This window comes from Idiotropiscis lumnitzeri, chromosome 1 (genome assembly GCF_059441095.1).
Source record: "Idiotropiscis lumnitzeri isolate Australia: NSW breed Sydney's pygmy pipehorse chromosome 1, RoL_Ilum_1.0, whole genome shotgun sequence".
Taxonomy (NCBI): Eukaryota; Metazoa; Chordata; class Actinopteri; order Syngnathiformes; family Syngnathidae; genus Idiotropiscis; species Idiotropiscis lumnitzeri.
The window spans coordinates 24305007-24326798 of record NC_142391.1 but is presented as its reverse complement, the minus strand read 5'-3'; the positions used below and the strand labels follow the sequence as shown (position 1 = coordinate 24326798).

At 41.4% G+C, this 21792-nt stretch overlaps 1 protein-coding gene across 4 annotated transcripts in view; it reads left to right on the top strand.

The window, feature by feature from the left end:
- LOC148343891 (rho guanine nucleotide exchange factor 28-like) overlaps positions 1-21792 on the top strand; it is a 34228-nt gene that overhangs the window by 3492 nt on the left and 8944 nt on the right. The window contains exons 4-18 of one of the 4 annotated variants that reach the window (XM_088291143.1): positions 975-1158; positions 1475-1676; positions 2245-2320; positions 2783-2829; positions 4405-4471; positions 13227-13348; positions 13506-13879; positions 14828-14960; positions 15263-15374; positions 17174-17216; positions 18799-18888; positions 19416-19539; positions 20223-20367; positions 20614-20669; positions 21058-21115. In XM_088291143.1, the coding sequence (XP_088147269.1) occupies positions 975-1158; positions 1475-1676; positions 2245-2320; positions 2783-2829; positions 4405-4471; positions 13227-13348; positions 13506-13879; positions 14828-14960; positions 15263-15374; positions 17174-17216; positions 18799-18888; positions 19416-19539; positions 20223-20367; positions 20614-20669; positions 21058-21115 (1833 nt within the window). Of the gene's footprint in view, positions 1-974; positions 1159-1474; positions 1677-2244; positions 2321-2782; positions 2830-4404; positions 4472-7292; positions 7411-13226; positions 13349-13505; positions 13880-14827; positions 14961-15262; positions 15375-16197; positions 16276-17173; positions 17217-18798; positions 18889-19415; positions 19540-20222; positions 20368-20613; positions 20670-21057; positions 21116-21792 lie in introns of those variants that run through there. The other 3 variants (XM_088291151.1, XM_088291157.1, XM_088291166.1) reach the window with 3 other exon arrangements.

Sequence of the window (21792 nt, the reverse complement as noted above, 5' to 3'; positions counted from 1 at the left end):
TGTTCCTTCAACGTAAGGCCTGCGAGAAGGCGCCCCGTAAGCAACTCGTGATCTGATCTGATCGCAACTGTCTATCAACTCAAAAATCCCATCGAAGCACATAGCACTATGAATTTTGCAAGGCATATATTAAATACACTTTTCTCATGCTTTGTGGATTATGTTCGGGGCCAGCAGAGAAGGCCTTGAAGGGTTTGACTTCCCATCTCTGGCTGTAGTTCGATTCAAATCGTGAAACACATTTAACGTATATCAACTCCGCACAGTGCGAAATATTCAGTGATTTTTATTCGTCATCATTTTGATGATTGTTGGCTACAACTAATGGAAATCCAAATATTGTACTCCATCACAAGAAGTTAGAATATTATGTCAAAGAAAATTGCTGGCTAATTAATACACAAAATAGAGTTGTTAGGAATGGCCCTTCAGTTTATCAGTTTCACTTTTTAATTGAACTATGGCATCAAATGAACTCTTCTGCAATATTCAAATTTACAGAGAAGCACCTGTACTTTATATTACAAAGTGTTTTTAATACTCTTGTCTTAGATGTATCATAATATGGTGACATGTCACAATATAGAGTTGTCTAGTTCAAGATCACCAAAAACATGCATCAGTCAGCTAATAATATTGTCTTGTCCTGAAAAGAGCCTGTGTTCTAGATCTTGTTGGACTGCCGATAGCTGACAAGAACACATGAGTTTCTGCTTTTTTTTTTTTTTTTTTTTTTAAACATCTTTCGCTGCTTTAAAGTGGGTCAGTGGGCCAGAGAGATTCAGTGCTGGGCCATAGAACAAATCAATCTGTGACATGTAGGCTAATTAAGAAAGCGGTTCATAAAGAGGAGATTAGCATTACGTGCCACAAAGGTGATTGAAGTCTCCCCACTGATATCTCATTTACAGTTTAATCTCTTTATCACACCTGGTTGCTTGCCACATCTGAATATTAATGTCTTCTTATCACAGATCGCAGTCCCAAAGAGTCTCTGCTCCACCTGGCCGTGCGATGGGGTCTGTGTCGACTGGCCGAGCTGCTGCTTTGTCAGCCCGGAGGTCTGATGGCTATCAATCTTACAAACAAGGAGGGGGTCACGCCGCTGCAGCTGGCACGCTCATCGGGCAACAGAGAACTGCTGGAGCTCCTCACAAAGTATGATTGTTAGCTACATTCAAACAAGGAGCTGAGTTAACCGTACCACGAGTGAGACGCGTGGCAACTTCTAGTACAGGGATGGGCGATGCGACCGCACTCTCAGTGGCTACTTCATTTAAAAAAAACAACTACAGATTAATTTGTATGAAAAATGAGAGTTTGCTGGTGAAGAGTTTAAGGCTTAACAGAATGTCATTTAAAAACATCCCCACTAGGTAGCACAATTACTCTAATTATGCCTTCAACCAAATTCCTATTAAAATGTCAAAGTGTGTTTTGTATGACATTTTTCCATGCTTTCATTTTGTGGCAGCCCACCCAACCCTCTGGCCACACCTCCTGCTGGACTATCTCAGGTGTGGGCAGACCGCTCCCGGTTGCTAAGATACTGTCACGACACGGGCAATCTGACACTGACCGTCCGACAAAATCTCAAGTGGAGCTCAGAGGAGAGCCGGCATGCTGATATTCAGCTGCTCAGAAACAGACTTAGAGATGAGGGCTTTCTCAGAGAGGTTAGTGTGATGTTTTTTGTCCCCCCCCCCGAGTAATGTCTTGAAAGATGCATTGGAAACTGAAGCAAACTACGGCCCGGAGTGACTATGCGGCCCGATAAATCTTTTAATCTGACCCGCCGAACTTGAAAAAATTAAATAAATAAGACTTGTTAATGTTTTATTTTCTAAATACTCTGGTGTGTCAAAGACAGACATTTTCTTGTAATGCTCTTGTTCATTTTCATTTAAAATGAAAGCATAAGTTTTCTCTATAAACGATGTATATTTTTCTCGAATGAGGTGAGGTTACCAAAACACTCCACCCATCTGCTCCTGGTCTGGCCCCTCTGTCAAATTTTAGAACCCATTGTGGCCCACCAATCAAAAACGTTGCCCACCTCTGCTTTAGATAGTATGAAATATTTCTCAAATCAAGCTGTTCAGCTGTGTCATTTGTATAAAACAAGTCGTCTTTAGTGTATCATTGTACATCTTAATATTCAGGGAGAAGCTTTCTCAATCACCAATTGTAAATTGTAATATTCTCATGATTTTTATATTAAAGGTGTGCCTTTCTTTTTTTCAGATTAAAGCTTTAAGAAGAGACCGGACGGAGACCGTTTTCGGCAAAGAACAATTGGTGGATGATCCTGCAGAAAACGGTATTCTACCCAATCCATAACCATAAGATTACTGGGATTTCTGAGTTTAATTTTTCCAGACTTAACTGTTCTTCAAGTGGCTACCTTGAGCCCCTTTTTTTCTCTGGTGTTGTTGCGAATTGACTGACCTCATGTGGAAATGTGAGGTACTGCAAAGTGAAAAAGGAGACTGTTTTAAGTGGAAAATGTGAATAATCGAAGGGTTCCACGTGACCTAATTCATTGGTAATCACTACGTGTTTGCCTTTGAGCACTTTAAAGGTCACTGTGATCACATAGCACCATAATTAGCACTTGCGCTCGTTGCAAGATAGAAATGTACTGTACAGCAAAATAACCCCAATGATATATCTGCACTCAAGCGCTTATTGCAATATGGACCAGCGTATATAATATTGGATATGCATTATTAGAAACAGATGTACTATTGTTGAGTATAATACAGGAATTTGGTTGTTGTAGGACCCTTTGCTGATAAGAGTGAAGAGAATTCAGCTGCAGACGATAATGTGAGTACAATTATTGCCGCATTAAACTGCACACGAAACGGAAACTGTTTTCCATCAAAGCTTTTGAAAGTCCCATTCAACAGTAAAAACATCAGCCTTCAGCAACCACCAGCTATTTGGTAGCGAGTCACACAGAGTGACCGAACCCAAACATTTTTAATTGATTAATCAGATTGTAAAAGAAGTTTCCTTTTGAAAGTCAGGTGGCATCTGCATGTTCCTCTGTACACAAGTCAAATTAACTGTCTCAGTTTACTTATGGTAGTTAAAAAAAATAAGCCTAAAAGATATGTTAAAAATGTTTAGAAAAATAAAATAACAACTTGCAAAAAAAAAAAAAGCTGCATATAAAAGATTTTCAGATGTACCCATTTCATATCTCGAAACATATCTTGCGATACAATTCAAGGTTGCAATGATTTTTAAAACAGTTTGACAAACCAAAACTGAAACGATTCGATTCGCTTTGTCAAATCAAAACAGGTTTTCCAATTCAAATCCAATTATACAATTTTTTTCTTTTACAGCCCGTAATTTCTAAATTCCCATTTTTGCAACGTGGGATTATTTAACGTTTGCGCAGTAGACTCTTCGATTCGATCTTCAGTTCCCAATTTCAATTTGGTCCGTTTTATTTTATTTATTGATTTTTATCAATTTATTGATTTATTTTTCAAAGTAAACAACTAATTTTATAACAATTTTTTTATTTTTAACATCTGCATTTTGTCCTTACTTACTAACTAAATTTACTAACAAAAAAACAAAATGAAGTAATTATCTTGACTGTTGAACTACCGTACATTTTCGTTTTATCAGTTTTGTTAGTGCCAGAAGTAAGCATGACAATAAATAAATGTACATGAGACTGTTATCATTACAAATTGTTATGTGATCAACATTTCCATATCTATTCTTTTATTTTTTACATTGATGCATATTTTAAGACGTTTAAATCGAGTTGCGATTAATCGTTAAATTCTACACTGTTTTTTGAAAAGAAAAAACAAGCAGAGCTCACACAAATTACAAACTAACATTCAATGCAATGCTGAGTTGTATTTTCAATATGTATTGATTTGTTTCTGTGCCAGTCCTTCCAAATCTTGCTATATGTGAAACGATGAATTGCGTAAAAAAAAAATGCTTATGAACTCTGTTCTACATATTTAATTGAAAATTGCCGAAATGCCCCATCTTCTCTATTCAACCTGTGTGAACATCTGCATCAGCCAGTGGAAGGTGCACTGCCACCACCTCACTGCCCCTCAATGCTCCTCATTGTTTTAGTGTCATTGTTAAGGTGTTGGAGGCACCACCTGGCACAGTAAGCTTGAATGGCCCACTTTGTGAGCACGTTTCATGTTTCTGTAGGACCTGTTGTATACCCTACAGATGGTTACCTAATTGATCTCTCTCGCTGTCGAACGCCCGAGCCGCTGCCAAACACTTGTGTTTTTGTACTTAGCCAGGCTTGTTTTTTTTTTAAGTTGAGGTGGAATGCTTGTAACCTGATGGAAAAGTCTCACTATGGAAATGTGCGTGCTGCTCGGTCAACACTTTTTCTCTGGACAGGACTACGAGGAGCCGCTAATGTTTTGCCTCAATCAGGAGGACCAAGAGGACGAGCAGTCTGACTCTGGTAAGTGGCCTACTTGAAATGTTAAACGTCAGAATAATTAAAGTCCCATTTCAGTATGAATCTTTATAGAAATCCTTTTTTTAAGATGGTGGTGCTTCAGGTGTGGATATGAATGAGACTATTATTGTTTTAGGTGTCCAAGTAGCTTCCAATCATTAAATGAGCTCAACAGTAGGAAACGTTTGACAAATCCCATTTCAGCCCCCCGGCCTCTTCCTTTTCGAATTTTTGGATGCTTGTCACTCTTTGTTCACCGCAGTCAGGACACATGGAAGGGATTTTTCTAAAATAGCGTGCAGAGAGCGCTCCTGTAACCAACCCAGAGTCATCCTGCTCCTGCCAGCACGTTTTGGATCACAAATGAATTCTAACGACGCGGTTGTAGGTGGCTTCCTTCGGATCTCCTGTTGGACAAGAGGGAAAAGGCTTGAGAGGGGGAACATCCTGTGGGTTAATGATTGGCTTGATTTGTTGGTGCGCAGAATGATGCCTGAGCATAAGAATGTCGCGGTTACAAGCTGAGGCTGCGGGCTTTACAACACTTGGCACTGGAACGTCTGCAATTTCAACTTCCTGTGGCTGGTGTTGTTTTCCATGCTTTATGCTTTAGCCATTTTGCTCTCTGCATCTGTGTGCGGCGAGAGGATATTCATTTTTTTCTGTGCAGTCTTTGAACACAGCCGCCTGTGACCTCAACTGATCCCTTGAATGCCTTTTTTTAATAACGATTAAAAAAAAAAGCATGTTCATGATGTGTGCGACATTTCACTGAACAAAACGCATGAATTGCACAGACGGGAAAGCACTTTTATGTAATTCCTCAAGAGCGTTTAAGTCTTTATTAACAAGTGTCTCTTTCTTCACCAAGGTTCTTTCTTTTTATCTCACGCTATATGGACTCTTGACTTGAACTAAAGTGTCATCAAATAGTCCGATGGAATCTCTGCCGTCAGAGCTTCAGCCATGCGAGCAAAGGAATGAGGAATTTTGAGCGTAGCTGTCATATTCTCCTCGTACTTCTTGGGAGCAGCTTCTTCTCCAATTTAAACTTGATCAAATAAATGGACCTAAATGAAATGGACAACTCGCAAATTCAATTTAAAGTTGTTCATGTGAATATGCTGGTTACCGATTGATAGATATAAAAAAAAAGTCCCTTGTTTTCCATTCCTCCTTCAACCCCCATCTTTGCCCTTCCAATGCCCCCCAAATTCAAATACCCAACCCAAAAGACACACATGCACGTGACGCACACACTACCCCCCCAAATACTTACACACACAAACAGACTCATTCACCCATTCCCCCAATTCAATTCGCACTAGGTCAGCATTTTAGTGTGAGTTTAGCGAGCAACCTGCAAATGACACTTCATCCTCGAGTGTTCTGCTCAATATATCTGAAGAAAGAACTCATGGTTGTGCGTGCATGCGTGTTATGTGTTCGGAAAGGAGAACGCAGAGTTAGTGTGCACTGAATGGGGCAAGGCGCATAAGGGGACGAAAAAGGGGCTGATTGTGGCTGAATGGGGGTTGCCAAGGCTTTCCTGAAAGCTGTTTCCAGCAGCTTGTCGAGATCCCCGGGGAGAGGAGAGTGCGGAGTGGTGTGAGAATGGTGCGCGTCAGTGGAATCGAGAGCAAGAGCAGAGAATTTATGATACAGATAGCTTGGCAGAGCGACTACAGATGATGAGTGCAATGCCAAAAATGCTAACAAGAGTCCCCGACCCCAGCTGTGGGATCTAATTGGAGAGCGGAAAAAACGGATTCAACTTCACATGGAGCCCACAAAGGCGGCATTAATGCGCGCCAAACCCCGCACAAGCACCCTCACATGTTTAAACTGCGATACTTTGATGTATTCTGCCCTCAAAACCGCTTTTTCTATGGTCGTGCAACATTTTAGTGCATTCTCAACATGTTTGGCATCCTGAGCGGGTCCTTTTATTGCTATTGTGATCAATGACAAGATGACTTGAGCCCACTTGCGCTCCTGTTGCTGTAAGCCGGGGAATTGTAAGTTGGCAACTGTTGAAAAAAAGGGGGTGGAAAAGGACATGAAGAGCGAAGCAGAAAATAGCCACAGCTCTCACTGTCGTCTCCATGGTGAGTCTGCTGACCTGGCAGCCTGCAAGCTCCTTTCTCCATCCTCACAAGGGGAAGCATGCTTTTGCCATGCTTTGCTTTTGAGAAATTGGTGTGGTCGGGGAGGAATCGCCAGGTGTGCAGCACACTGAGAGGGAATGTCTTTTGTGCCACGCGAGTGTGTGCCGAGCGTATCTTTGAGACAATCATGAACTCGCGGGGTTAATGATTTCTCCGGTGTCTGAGAGTCACCTCCACTCGGCTGTCTGCGCTCATGTTTGTCTTCTCTGTAGGTTCTGAAGTCACTCCTATGTTTGACTTTCTCTCCGTCTCCCTCCCTACTCCAGTCACTCTTTCCGGCCCGTCACTGACCCCCACCGGCGTGCCACTGCCAGCAGGGTTCACCTTCCTGCTCCTTTCCTTCCAAACTGTGAGGCAGATGTGTGAAAACACTGAGCGATCCATAGACTTGAGTAAGAGTTCGGAAAGTCTGATCGAACAAGAAAAGTTGAGGATGAGGACAGCGGTAGACTGAGTTGGACAGTTCAGTGTTTTAAAGGGGGAAGGGGGAGGGCTTTAGGGGGGAGGGGTAGTTGGGGGAGACAGGGGGAACATGCTGGCTCACTCCTAACGTGTCAGAGTGTCTACAGTGGGGCTCTGGAAAAAGGAGCAATAGCTGCAGCGAGTCCACGGTGTCTTCTACCGCGAGCAAAATGGATGTAAACTGATGCTGTTCCAAATCTTGAGCTAAGGTTGGAAGAGAGCACATGATGGATTCTGACTCAGATTCTCCTTTCAACTACTCATGGCCCTCTTTTCCGAGGATGAGGATGCGTAAGAGCTCTGGCAAAAAAGGTAACGGTGCTTGTACCTTTTGACTGTAGAAATCTCTTGTAGTGATAGACCCATATGCTTTTTTCAGGGCCGATGCCGATACTGATAATTAGTAGTCATGGAGGTCGGAAAAAAGGGTAAAATGGTGTCAAAATTTTGAAAAATAAAAACTCCAAAACTTGACTTGGTTTAAATGTATTAAAGCACGTTTATTAATCAACTTTAGTGATTTACAACATTTTTTAGATCTTAAAAAATAGACAACTTAATTTTAAAAGTCTAACAAAAAGTGCACAGAGCTCCCAGGCTCAGCTGCATGTCTTATAGTTCCCTGAAAACAAACGTCTCTTTAAAGTTTACTACGGAAAATCGTTTTCTATTAGTTGTGAGTTGTAGTAGACTGACATTCATTTAAATTTCAGCAAAGTCTGTTGTAGTGCGTGTGACTCAAGGTGAAAAAGCAAACAGGCAGCTTATTGCTGATTGACTGCTACCCACTGCACAAGGAAACAATCAGATGTTGCTGTGAGCTGGCCAATCTGCTTCTGCAGGCAGGACGACAAGCTCAGTAGAAAGAGAGAGGGAGAGAGTGTGTGCTGCAGCGAGCCAAAATAAACCAGCTTTTAATTTATCAGCCTTGGGGGGAAAAAAAAATGCAAAATGCCAAATGTCGGGCCCGATAATTGGCCCGGCCGATAATCGGTCTATCACTAATCTATTGTCGTGTTCTACTTTATACTTGTTGTCGTTGCATTGTTACGAGAACGGACATTTTCAAATTGTAACGTGTTGGACAGGTGTAACATTTAAAATGAATGCTCATGACTGGTTGACGCAAAGTTTCACCGTTAAATGGCTTTATCGACAGGTTGAAAAATGGGCAAGATTATTTTGGAGCAAGAAAGTCTGGTGGACTGGTGCCATCATCATGCGTACTTCTTCACAAGCAGTTGGCGCAGCGCCTTCCGTCACAGCGAGATAACTGTTTGCCGGTGATGTAACCTGATACCTGACAGTGTGTTGCGGAATGTCAGATGTCCTCACGAGACTGATTTCAAACTTTCGACATCTTGGGCGCACATTGTTTGTTTCGTTGTGGAGTCCTGCTGGTCCATGTGACTGCTGACCTCCTCCTCCTTCACAAAGTAGGCTATGTGAAAACTTTCGGGTGCCCATTATGCAATGTATAGTCGCTCTTTTGCTTCGGTGACCTCATAAACTCGTCAAAATTGTGCTTGATTGTGTGCAAAAGTTTTGCGTTTTCCCAGAACGCGGGTGACCACGCAGACAGACACAGCAGAAGCTCAAGTTACTGCCGCGTCTGTGTCATGGCTTCACTCCAGTCATCTTTCCCTCAGTTTTGACCATAAACCTCAACAACACAATCCCAGTTATTGCCTCTTAATTGAGATTGACACTGGCAAATTTAATAAACCCAGCCTGCGTGTATTACTGAGCAAAAAAACACGATGATCACCACTATAAAAGTGACCATATAAAGGCTTGGCCAAAATGTTTGAATTTTAAGTGGACGTACGGCATCCAATTTTTGGACAGTGAACAAGTTCAGCTGTGAAACACAATTTGTGATTAAAAATTCAGACAACAGACACACACATTTGAGTTACCTCTTACTTAAAACACAATCCTTACTTAAATCTACTCATCAATGTTCAATTACCTGAATGGACTAGCAGGTTCATTTCATTATCATTCAAGCAAAAACTGCAGATGAGCCAATCAGTGGGTAGGGCAATAGTGCTCAGAAGACAAAACTGTTCAGATTGGGACTCTTAGAAATTTGTCACAACTATTGTTTGTTTTCTCTGGAGGCATTAAATGCATGAAGCAGCAGAACCACTCAGACGAAAAGTATGACGTCACTGGAGACACCCGTGCAAACTTTTGGAGACAGACAAGACACGTTCAAAGTCATAAAATACCAGCGGGGGAGGTGCGAAAAGAGATTCCAGATGAAATAAAAAAAAAAAATGTTTAGAGACTTGCACTGTTGTCAAAGAGTCTACAGATAGACCTAATAACTGAGTCTATTCTTTGATGGAAACGGTACAAAGCAACCACAAAACTTGAATACCGCTAGCTTATTGCTAACACATAAAGGAACATGCCATAGACAATCTAATGAATTGAATCGGTGCTGCGCTGCCAAAAACCTTTTGAAGCAACTGATTTTTTAAGCACACACGTTGGAGCAACTGTTGTAGATAGATAATACAACGATACTAGTGCGCATGCATTCTTTATCCTCCTCAAAGAATGACCAACCAACATTACTGAGGAGTGTCACTATCTAAAAATAAATAATGAATCTATGTCTCTTGTGAAGTGTTGGCCTGTCTGGTAACAGTGCACCTGCATTAAAAAAAAAAAGCAGTGTGTTTTCAGGTGTGACGGGCCGGCCTTTACGTTTATTTCATCACTCTGATGGCCGATAATTGCCCGCATACGGTTTACCTCCCCCTGGATCTCTTGGTCAGCTGAAATGTAAACATAACAGTAACACGCAATGTGATGCTTGGACCGATTGCAGGTGTCCTTACTCACAGTGGATTTGTGGATTTTGGTGCTCAATTGTTATTACTGTATAAATAGCCCTTTATAAACCCTGGAGTAAAAAAAAAAATCCTTTTGCTTTTTGTCTCCATTTTTAGACTCCATTTATTTTTTTTTACCCTCCTTCCAATATTTTTGGTCTTTCCTGAATGTGACAGATGTTTAGTGTAGCGCTTCAAAATGACATCATAAAAGCCGAAAAAGCTTCGATGATTCATGTACTTGTGCTGACAAAAACATGCAGAGTTTGCCCAAATGACAGGTACGACTGTTTATGCTGAACGTTCCCCGGCAGCCTCCAAACAGAACAGAGTGAACCTTGAGAAAGAGCCCTTGTGACAAACCTGCCTCTCCCCCTTTCCACGCTGCCCTCCTTTCGATGACTCCCTCCCAGGGGTGTGCACGGGTTGAGGGGTCACTCTCTGTGTTTAACTGCCCTGGTCTGGAGACCTGCCACTGACTGCCGTCTTTGTCTTACTTTCTGGAAGAGCTCTGACACTTTTTTTTGTGCTCTACAGGCACTGCTACTGTATAGGGTTAGCGCTCACTCAGGGATATGTTGTGAATATCACATCTCTCCGCATATACCTTCTCTGGACACAGTCCTATACAAATAGCCTGACACGCTGTTGTACATTTCATGAAGCTTACTTTGAAATGGCAACCTGCACGCAGACATTGCTCAACAGTGTGAGTAACATGATCTCTCCCGGCTTCTCTGTTATTCCTACGTTAACTAATGTTAAACACAGATCTCAGTGGCTGACAGTAATGATCACCAGGCGGTGTTTAATGGGTCAGAAGTGTCACAATGATCCAGGCCGTAGCAGCCAGCTGTGGCTTCGAGGCTGGTCCAGCAGCGGAATTATTAGTCCGCTCGGTCAGTATTCCAGAACTGGGTTTATATGAAATGAGATCCACTTGCGAAAGTGGAGTGTTTGACTCTCAACCAATGCCGTGTAGCTGAAATTTAAAAGATGAAGATAATCGGTCGCATGACCCCGGTTTATTTGATGCGTTGTTCTAATTGAAATACTAAAGTAGAGTTAATTAATCTTTATTTGTCATTCTCATGCTCATCTATTGTTATGCTTTCAGTTTCAGCTACATGCTCCTTACATTTGTCTACTTGGTAAAATGAATGCAATTGATATTTAAAGTGCAAGTTACCTCCTCCAAATTTTGAGCATGAAAATGTTCTATGCTCCTTCACTAGTCCAAACATTGCATTCAGATTAATCTCGTGTAGGATGGAAAATGATTTAAACGGCCAACTCAGAGGGCTGCCATCGACTGAAAATGACATCACAGCTGCTCAGGGTTAACTTCCTATTTAAGCAGTGAGCATTTTCAGCGTGTTTTAGTTTATTTTTTAAATTTCTGCTGTGTCAGCCCCACCCTGGATTTGATGTAGTGGCATTAAAGTACCTGAAAAGTGAAGATCGATGATTTGTTAACAACCACGACCAATTTAAATGTTTAAAAAAAATTGACCAGTATCGAAAATGAGACTTCAAAAACTGGAAAAAAAAAAATCAAGCCTTTGTCTCCACTCCCAAACACTGTGATCGCTGAATGATAAATTCAGATCTCCCTGCTGATAAACGGATGCTGCTTCATCTCGCAACTTTCTTACGCTTACACGTCTACTCGTTTACCGGAATATGTCCCACCTCGGTCATCGAGGACGAGAGGCACTAGATAGCTAGCTAGTTCACTGGCTAACTGTTTTCAGCGGCGTCATGACCTCGCTTGCTAATTCAAATCATGACACTGACATGCTAGCTGGCTAACAACATGCTGTAATGGTAGAGAAAAAAAAAAGTTATTTTAAGTTTTGAGTTTTCCATTCAATATCGCTTGGTGTTTTGTGCTGATTTCTGCTGCATCTTCTGGTGTCTTTGGCACTTAGGACATAAGTTATACTCCGAGAGTTACTGAAGTAGTTTGGATGTTCTGATCAAGGTGATGTATGTTCTTTATATGATACCGATGTGTGACTTACATCTGTACCTTCACGTTTGACATGAATGGACCAAGAATCATCTGGTTCTCTCATCAACGTCTACTTGACTCCTTGTGGGTTCTCCGATTTATTGGACTCGCAGCCGACAGGAAGCGCTGCCATTCGTTGGTCTGATTTATTCTCCTCGATAAAGCTGGACTTCTTTCCTCCTACTGTGTGGTGCCAGCAGCTTGGAAGCGCAAGCTATCGGGTTTTGCTCTTTGAGTGACAGCTGATTCGGAGTTTAAAAGGAATGATTTTGAAAGACGGTTACGACGCAAACGTGGTGCTTTATAAAATGAAGCTATCACGCCAAGCATGACATTAATTCAGTTGAGGAGGCTGTCACAATGAGCATTGTGCTGTACTACCGGTCGTTAATGTGCTTAGGAATTATTTTTTTCCATCGAATGCATCACTGAAATTAAAACCACCGCTGCTTGCTACACTTCACGTTCACTGAAAGGGTTGCTTATGAACAGAATGTTATGTTGTAATTGTGGCGTCGGTCTCTACTTCGTAATAATATAACGAGAAAGTCAAAGTAATAGAATACGGAATTACATCATCCACTTTGGTCAGACGAGGTTAAACTAGAAAACCGCAAGAGATTATTTTGCTATCTTGTGTATTTTTCAGAATTCTTTTTTCTGGTTTTCAGTTGCTAGTTTGTGAAGAATACTGTTAAAAGAAATCATATGGCCTTGTGGCCTGGATTGCACATTCATTTGTCCAAATCAATTTGAACTCAACTCTATTTACACTTTAAACACAACCAGATAAAATGAAAATCACACATAGAAACATGTCATTCATCCATCCTCAGAAACCAAACTAATACTACTGCATGAACTCATTCCCAGAAACGGCGTTTAGAAGTTTGGTTTTGTATGGAGTGCGTGTGTGTGTTTTAAGAGCTGGGCTGTTTTTGCATCGCTAAACCCGGCTGCTACTCACAGTGGCTCCACTGTGTCGAAAAAGTTCCCCTCAATGCTACTGTGTGCTCGCTGGAAGTTATCTTCTCGCTAGCGCCACGCTGAAGGCCGGGTGGGGGAAGAAGCAAGCCTACAGATGCCCCGACACACCCATTCACGTGTGTGTGCAAAGAGCCTTTGAGACACACACACACACACACTCATATGGAGTCTTGGCTCGCTGAACTGCCCAGGATGTCTATGTCACTTCCTGTGTTTGTGAGGGGTTATTTTGCCGTTGCTATAGGAACCAAGTGTAATATTGAAAAATCGCTTCCCGACAGAAAAAAGCCAGTCCATAGGAGAGAGCCAAGCTTCGTCCCCGACTCTGGCTGCGGCCGCCAGGCTGTCAGCGATGATCCACGGGAAAGACAGAGTATATGCCAACGCCATGGTGGTGGACCAAGTGAGTCGAGCGATGAATGCATATATTGTAACATGTTTATTTACATTGCGGGTGCAAATGTATGTTCTGCGTTATTCATCATTGTATTGCTCTTTTTATTTGGGAAAAAATAGTATAATGCTCAACTACTGCACACCAAAAAAATTTTCTATTCCAGGTGGATGATGTTGATATTAAATACCGCTCTGGACCGACTCCGCATGTTGGCAGCCTTTGCTGGGAGCCTTTCTCCATGACACCCCCTGAGTCGAGGACCTGTCCAAAAAATCATCACCCACCCACGCCACAAAATGTCGACAAAGCTGTCCGAAGCCCAGGCCCCAAGAAAGCCAAGGAGACACCTCTCCACCTCTCTCCTCCCTCCCCTCCTTCTCCCTTTGCTTCCCCCCCATCTTTCCCGTCCTCCCCCCTGGCTTCCGCCTTCCGTTTGTTTGAGGGAGGTCAGAGGCGACAACCGCAAAACAGCCTTCCAGTCTCTCCCACTCTGAACGGCAGAGGAAGCAACTTGCCAGCAGCGAGCCGTGGACTGAGGTATGAAAGTGCTGATGATGATTTTTTAACATTCTTGCTTGAAAGTTAAAATGATATCCCAGCTGGGATGCAACACATTCTATGTGAAAGTAAAAAAAAAAACAACAAAAAAAAAAACGGGGCTGTCAAAATTAAAGCGTTAACTCAAGATTATTATTATTTTTTTTTATAATTCACGCGATTAATTATTTTAACTCAGTTTTATTTACTTCAAAAATTAATTCGCATATCTTGCAAAGCCAAAGTCAAACAGTGTACCATATTATCTGTACATCTAAAATTCCTGAAATGATGACTCCATTTAGATCGTATTCAAGGATCACAGAACGCTATTAGAACAGTCTTTGATTTGAAATCCACTTCATATTTGGTGAGTTTACATTCAATTTACAGCAGATCAATTGGTCATTTCTTGAAGGGTTGAAACTTGACTTACAACTACTGCAGATTCTAAATTTGGATTGCATATTAACTCATTCAATACCATTGACGGATAAATACGTCAAAATCCATTTTTTTTTTACTGGGCTGGTCGTGAATGAGTTAAATGCAGGAGCAAATGTATTGGATCGGAACAAATTGATTAACTTTGGTGATTACAAACAAACATATCAAATTAATTCGACCGACCACTACCGGCTATTTTTTCTCAGTGACCATCCAGCAACGTGAGATGTGTTTATTCAGATTCTTTAAATTTGAGTGAGTATTGCACACAGAAGTATTTCACGTTGAATTCTCATACCTAAATATGAGCCAATGAGGCAGAAACTAATCAAGTATAACATTAAACATCTTAAAATATTATCTTACTGAATAAATACAAAATAATGTGCTTTTCAATGATATAACAATTGAATTTCGGTTAATATGCTGGTTCATTATTTAAAACTATTTAATAAATAATGTGAAGAATCAGCTAATTGTTTGATTTTCGTGCCTCAACAGTCCCAGTCTTGAGTGTGACAGTGGAGAAGAGGACATACTGAGACACTCCTATTCCTGCTCAGCCTCAAAGCTGCAGTGCAGCTCGCCAGACTTTAACAGATCTGACTCCGACAGCACGCAACCGCCCACTAAGGTATTGCGCTACAATACCCACCTAATTGTGTCACCTCTTATCTGTTATATGATGAATAGGCTTTGTTTTTACATTCTCTACTCAAATAAAGTGAAACGTCTCTCGGGTCACATAGTGCAACGTTTTAACAAGGGTTTGTTCAATCTTTTTGAGTGTGGTTCTAAAAAAAAAACAAAAAAAAACAGCTCAATGCTGAGATAAAAGGTCAGACGTATTGATTGAGTTTTTCAGCGTTATTCAAAAATGTTGTGTTCTCAGGCTGTTTGCTTGCTGCCCTCTGCTTTGTCCCCGCTCTCACCCAGGACCCTGAGGAAGGCGAGGTTCGGCTGCGCTCGTACTCCTACTCGTCACCCAAGGCGAAGCCCTCGCGCCCCTTCCTAAACAGAGATGCAACCATCACTGACCTGGCGGAAGGTGAGTGCGCTCGGGACCCTTTTCCTCTGTGACTTATCTGTTCTGTGGCTGGCCGAATACAAACAAAGTGGCTGTCATAAAAAGCTGATACTGTTTATGAATAAATAAATAACTTAAATAAATAAAATGGCACCACTGTTTCAATGCCAGGTTTCTGTAAACTAATAGAATGAGGCCAAAATAAATCATTAAAAAAAAATCCACCATGTATAACTGATACAATTGATTTTTGATTTTCAGAGAAAGGAAGTAAAAATAAACAAACTGAAATATGACGTGTGCACACCATCTTATTGCCGGGATGTGGCTGTGTTCAGAATTACCCAATCACATTGAAACACTGGTTAAATTATAGGCAGCACATTTAAGTGCCTACTATGAGTTCAGTGTTTTGCTTTTTAGCAGAAGCCTGTAGGTTTTGTGAGAACATAGACTATTTAGAACTGTTCATAATTCCCTCCACCTTCTTTAAGGCCGCAATTCTAACTGAAGAAAAACATCCCGCTGCCGCCAACATTCTTTGCTGTCGTTGCGGTGTTCTTTATGACCAGTGTTGTGCTTGAGGAGCAAAATCTACCTTTTGGAATTATGGCCAAAAAACTCAACCTTGATTTTATTGGATCATAAAGTAAATCTTAGAAAAGCATATATGGGAAAAATATGTTGTTTGAAATGATTCATCTTGGTCTAATTTTTTTTTTTATACAGTAACAAAAAAAAAGTCATTTGATCTGAGGTGTGTAGACTTGTTATATCCCCTGTACAAGATAACTTTTCACATTGTTGTAAGACAACATCATTGCTCTGTGTGAACTCTGTGTAGGTGCATTCAGCAGCAGTGGTCGTTCTCTACTTCAGGCTTTATCTCTCTCTAAATCGCTCTCTCGTCTCAACCAAGTTAGTAAGTACAACAGAGAGAGGCACGAAGATGCCGTCGGGAGTTCCTGTGGGCATTTAGGTGTTTTTCAGAATGGGGGAAATCTGTTTATAATCAAAAGTTGCACTAAAAGACTAAACAGAGCATACAGTAGTAAAGTATTACTTAAAATTGTTTCTCAATAATACAATGCAGGAATACGGTGCAGCAACAATTTGAATTATCTTCACTGTGTGTGTTTCCAAATCTTTATTGAGACAAGGCAGATATTTTAAGTTGGAAAAATCTCATGGCACATCACCAAATAAAAATGTCACTCGACCTTGCTGGCATACACAATTTATAGGATAGAAATACACATTTTTACACTAAATGTGATCCAGGATAATCTTGCTTTCAGTTCTATACACGCACCACAAAAAAAAAAAAACAGCCAACTTTCTTTTGTTGACAACCAAAACTGTTCCTTTACCAGTTTCAAGTGAATGTATGTTTACAAACATTTAAGTTTAATTGGTGTCTGATCAAAAACAGACTTCTCCAAAGCTTGATGTCATGCATGGTCTTCAATTAAAAATGAAAATAAGAAAATCTAAAATAGTTAAAGCAATTGTTTTTACTGCCTTGAAGCTTTGGCGAAGCCTAATAAAGAATTTCCAGGGTACTGTTTGACTTCCATTTGGGGGTTTTCTCTCGGTTTGGCTGTTCTATTTTTAATTCCGTCCGTTTATCCTTGGCAAAAGCTTGGTGCCATGTTTGGTCTGTCTTTGTGTGGGTGTACGGCTTTTTTACTGTTCTGCCATTGGGATGGACGGCTCAACCTATGGCTTTGGGTTCGCTCGATTTGCAATAACTTCCTTCCTTTGAATGACATATTTATTTCTCACTCACTCATTTGCCTTTTTCTGGTACTACATTACAGAGCAGAGTGTGCTGAACCTGACAGAGACTTCCAAAGAAAAGAGGTAACCGCATTGGCTCGCTATATGAGCTGAGACGAGATCCACTCGACTGTGTAGGGCCTTACTCAGATGTCAAAACAGACTTCCGCCCTTTTTAGGCATCACTGTTGGCCTGCAGTAAGAGATTAGCTCTGATGGCTCTGCCTGTGTGTATACAGTGTGTGAGACCTTAGTGTTCGAACTGTGTTTGGGGTCTGACGGGGCAGGATGTGACACACTTCCTGTTTCATGGCCAGGGCCAGTATATGCTCTGATTGCAACCTCAAAATAACCTCAAAGTAAACGGCATCATCCCTGCTGTGACCCTTTGGCATTTTAACACCATATGTAAAATATGAATGACTCATGCCACATCTGGTAAGCTACATTAACATGTGCTTTAGTATCGGCCCATCTTCTTTTATTAAATTTACTCACCGAGCTGGGCACTTGACCCTTTTTTGCCAGTCAGTCCCCTGCCCTCTGGCTGCGATCTTGGTTCCGTGCCGGCCTCGACCCTATAGCCTTATTAATAAAAATTCTCGGAACCCGAGTCCCCCATCACCCGCACGAGGGTCGATTCGAGGGTTGGACTAAAATCAGCCTCCTTGTTATTTGAACCCTTTTTTTTTAATTTGTCACACCCCAATTATGCCCTCGGACAGAATGCCCAGCTCTGTTTACTCACAATGCTTATCAATTTCCCTTTGTTAATCTCTCACTATCGCCGGGTTTACATGGAACTTTGTATTCCGATTAGACGAAAACTGAATGACCAAACACAATGAGAATGCTCCATATTAACGCCTCCGTCGGAATAAAAAAGCCCAATCTGAAAAGAATTTCATTCGTATTCACAGGTGTGATATTCCTTTTGCCAATCCGAACAGGCGTCATGTAAAAAAATTCAATCAGAATAGACTGGCTGCATCCGGTCCGCTAATGTGCTCTCTTGGCCTAATCGCGTAGTGGCGTTGTCATTTACGCACTTGAAAATGACAGTCGGACCAGAGCTCGTCTCCGACGGAAGAACTTGGTTTACACTACTTGCAACTTGTTTTTATCAAGCTGCTTGAACACAAGTCTTAAAACAATCGCAACTGCTGTGCAAAATAGACAAATGAACTCCATCTTGATAAATCATGTGATGTTTACATCAACCTCTGCGTCTTAAAACGGCTGTGGTTCTGATTTAATGTAGCGGCGCATGAATGGGTCACGTCTAAGCAGTTGACCAGACATTCCATGTAAACTTGGCTCGTGTTTTGTGTCACAGGCTCATTAGTCCATCATGTCCTAATGCATTTTGTCCACTAATAACCACGCATTGCTAACAGAGGAAACATTTTAGATAATCATGTTACATTGGCATTTTCATAAATCCTCCTATCATTAAAGATGGAAGACATAAGATGGAAGAAAGTCATTGTCATTGCTTCCCTTAACAATATTAAAGTCCAATAATGACTAAAACCGACATCATTTTAAACCTCAATCGTTTACTCTAATAATAGACATTAACATACTGAATCTCCAACTTGACCCCAAAAAATAAATAAAAAAAGCCCTACAGCCTGGTTTGAGGTGTGCTGTATCCATCATGCAGGATTTTGGGTTTCCGTAAGCGGGCCCAGTCAGCGGAGGAGGAGAACAGCGCTTCACTCCAGCATCTCACCCTCACAGAGTTCCTTAAAGAGTATGTGTTCACCAAAGCGGCCTCACAGCCCTGCATGTGCGACTCGACCTGTTTTAACGTGGCTCCACACTACCTTTTACTTCATTAACTCCATCCGTTCTGCACATAAAACCTCCAGATTCTGCCTTGACGTCGAAATTCAGGTCACATGATTGTTTCGATGTCATGTTGCATGTCATGTTCTTCTTTATGCTCTGACATGAATGCCTCTCTAGTGTCGGTTGCTGCTAATAGTTGACATGTTTATTAATTGCATCTCTCCAAGGTCATCCTATAAATAGCATCCACTCGAGTCCATAGTGACACCCAAGCATGCCAAGCATGTTATCAAGAGTAATAGTCTGTAGAGTCGAGCACCTCAAGACTGTCTGGACATTCTTTCATCTCAGCATGATGCTAGAATCCCAGGTTATTAAATCTGTGGTAGTATATTGAAACTACTAATATCATGAGTTTGGCAACTTGGCCTTCAAAGATGCCACCGATGTGATGACCGACGACTAAATGAAATGTTTACACTGGAACAGGATCGAGGATGAGGAGTGGGACAAATACATAATTCCATCCAAGGTCGAGTCAGAGAAGTACAAAGTGAGCCGGACCTTCAGTTTCCTCAAGAGCAGAATGTCGAGCACTCGCAACAAAACCAAGGTGAGGTCTTTGCCACTATGGAAACTGTAATTCCTCCAAAATAATGGTTCACCCCTGCGTTTATTAAGCGTGACCATTTATAGCGACTCACACCCAAAGTGGAGCAGTAAAAGGTTTACCAGCTCTCAGACAAGCCAGGGTCCGAATTCCTATGCCGGGGAGCCGTTGTCTGCGCAGGGTGCCTTTATTTGGCGAGGGAGAAAATTCCCTCTCCTCAAGTCTTAGCAACAGGATACTGGAAGAATATCCTCTTACATAATACCAAACCTCCTCGCGCATCATAAGGAAGCAAATCACATTCCGTAGTACACTCGGCATAGTCGCGTGTTTCAGAGTATGATGTCGTGCATGGACATATACACGACCAGTCGAGCAAACAAACATGAACTCGTAGTCTTCCATGTACAGTTTGATAGGAAAATAAACATTCCTCGCTCACACACGCAACGGAATCCCTCACTAATGCTCCCCCAAGGAGAAAGCACCACAACAGCAGAACCCGTCGACCAGAACAAAGTTCACTCTCCAAGTTCTTTATCTCACCTAAGGCCACGTCAACAAGTGGAACGTCACGCCACGTTGCTCCTCGTTGTTCTTCTATTGCACCATGGCAGCAAGTTAGCAACTGTCGGAAATGTCGGCTCGACGGCTAAATGCATATTATTTACAAGCTTTCTTTTCAGGTTAAAGGGAAAGAGGCCAAGGATGGGAAGGACAAGAGCAGCGTCGCTAATGGACATCAATTTGTGCTTGCGTCGCCATCTGGTCCTGCTGTCTGTGTGGCCTGCGATAAGTCGGTTTCTGGGAAGGAGTTGCTGCAGTGCTCCAGTAAGTATTCTGCAGCAGTGTTGTTCTTTTATGTCTTGTGGTGGCTCAACTGTCAGAGTTTGTGTAAATATCCTCGCACGTGCTGCCTTCATGTTCCGGTCCACAGGAGAGATGAAGTCAGCTTTTTTCCACAGTGCAAAGTTAACACTCATGGCCAGTTTTGATGGCCATCTGGACAATACTTATTTTGTTTATTATCACTTTAGTGATTGAGCTCACCGGGGCTTTGTCTGTTTTTCTCTGTAGACTGTTTTGTGAACGTCCACAAGAACTGCAGAGATTCTGCTGCGCAATGCGGAAAGGTAACTATCAAACTCATCGTTGGTCTCCGAAAAGAATGTGCAAAAAATAATGAATCATGTTAGTTTGTTCTTTCAAACACACTTGGGATTTGGGTCCGCATCCAAACATATGGAGCGTACAGTTGTGGCCAAAAGTTTTGACAATCACTTAAATGTTTTGTCTCTCTAACTTTGCTCCCTTATTTTTGTAATAACAATCAGGAGGCAGTTAAAAAAATATGGAAGAATACATTAGAACACTTGTTGACAATGGAATGATGCGATGTTCTGAACAGTGAAAAATAATCAACCACACTGTAGGCTGTGAAATGTGTTGGACTCATTTCAGTTTAAAGGCACTGCAACTGTGTTGTTCATCAAATTAAGTTAATATGACATGTTTCCTCAGAAGCTGCAGGAGAAGAATGCATTGTTGATGAAAAGCAAGACCTTGTCTCTCCCGCAGAGTGAGTCAGAAATTACATGTCCTCCCTCTCATCTCCCGTCTCCTCCCTCTTCCTTTCTCGCTTTTTTTTTTTACCTGTCCTCTTTTGTTTTTCGCTTGTTAAAAGCAAATCATTGACTCACCCACATGACTCTGTTTAAAAATTACAAAACAAAAAAAAAGTTACATTTTAATCTGCCTCTGTGGGGGATCCGTCCTAGATTGTATTTATGTGTGTTTGAGCATAAGCACAGAAGTTGAGAGAGGACATCTCCTTACAATGAGATGATACTTTTAACACATAAAGACACTTGTACACTGGAGCAAATTCAGATATTTCTTGGTAAATAAATTTTAAAAATGTTCAAAGGCCGAGAACTATGTAGTTGTCATTTGTGGAAATGTAGTGCGAAAAATTTTTCTATCATTTCAATTTTCCTGAATTTATTTATTTATTTTTGGAGGCAAGGCTGAAATTGGGCTCTGTGATGCATTTGGGCCTCAGCAAGGAGTCGCTCCATCCACCTCTATCGAAGAAATTGTTTGCATCAGCCGTTATCTGCCACATTTGTAACATGTAGTTTGCCAGCCTGCAACTCAAAAATACATCTCTTTGGATTGTCACACACATCACGGAGAAAAAACACAAAATGTGCGGAGGATTATTTATTTATTTTATTTATTTATTTATTTTTTAAA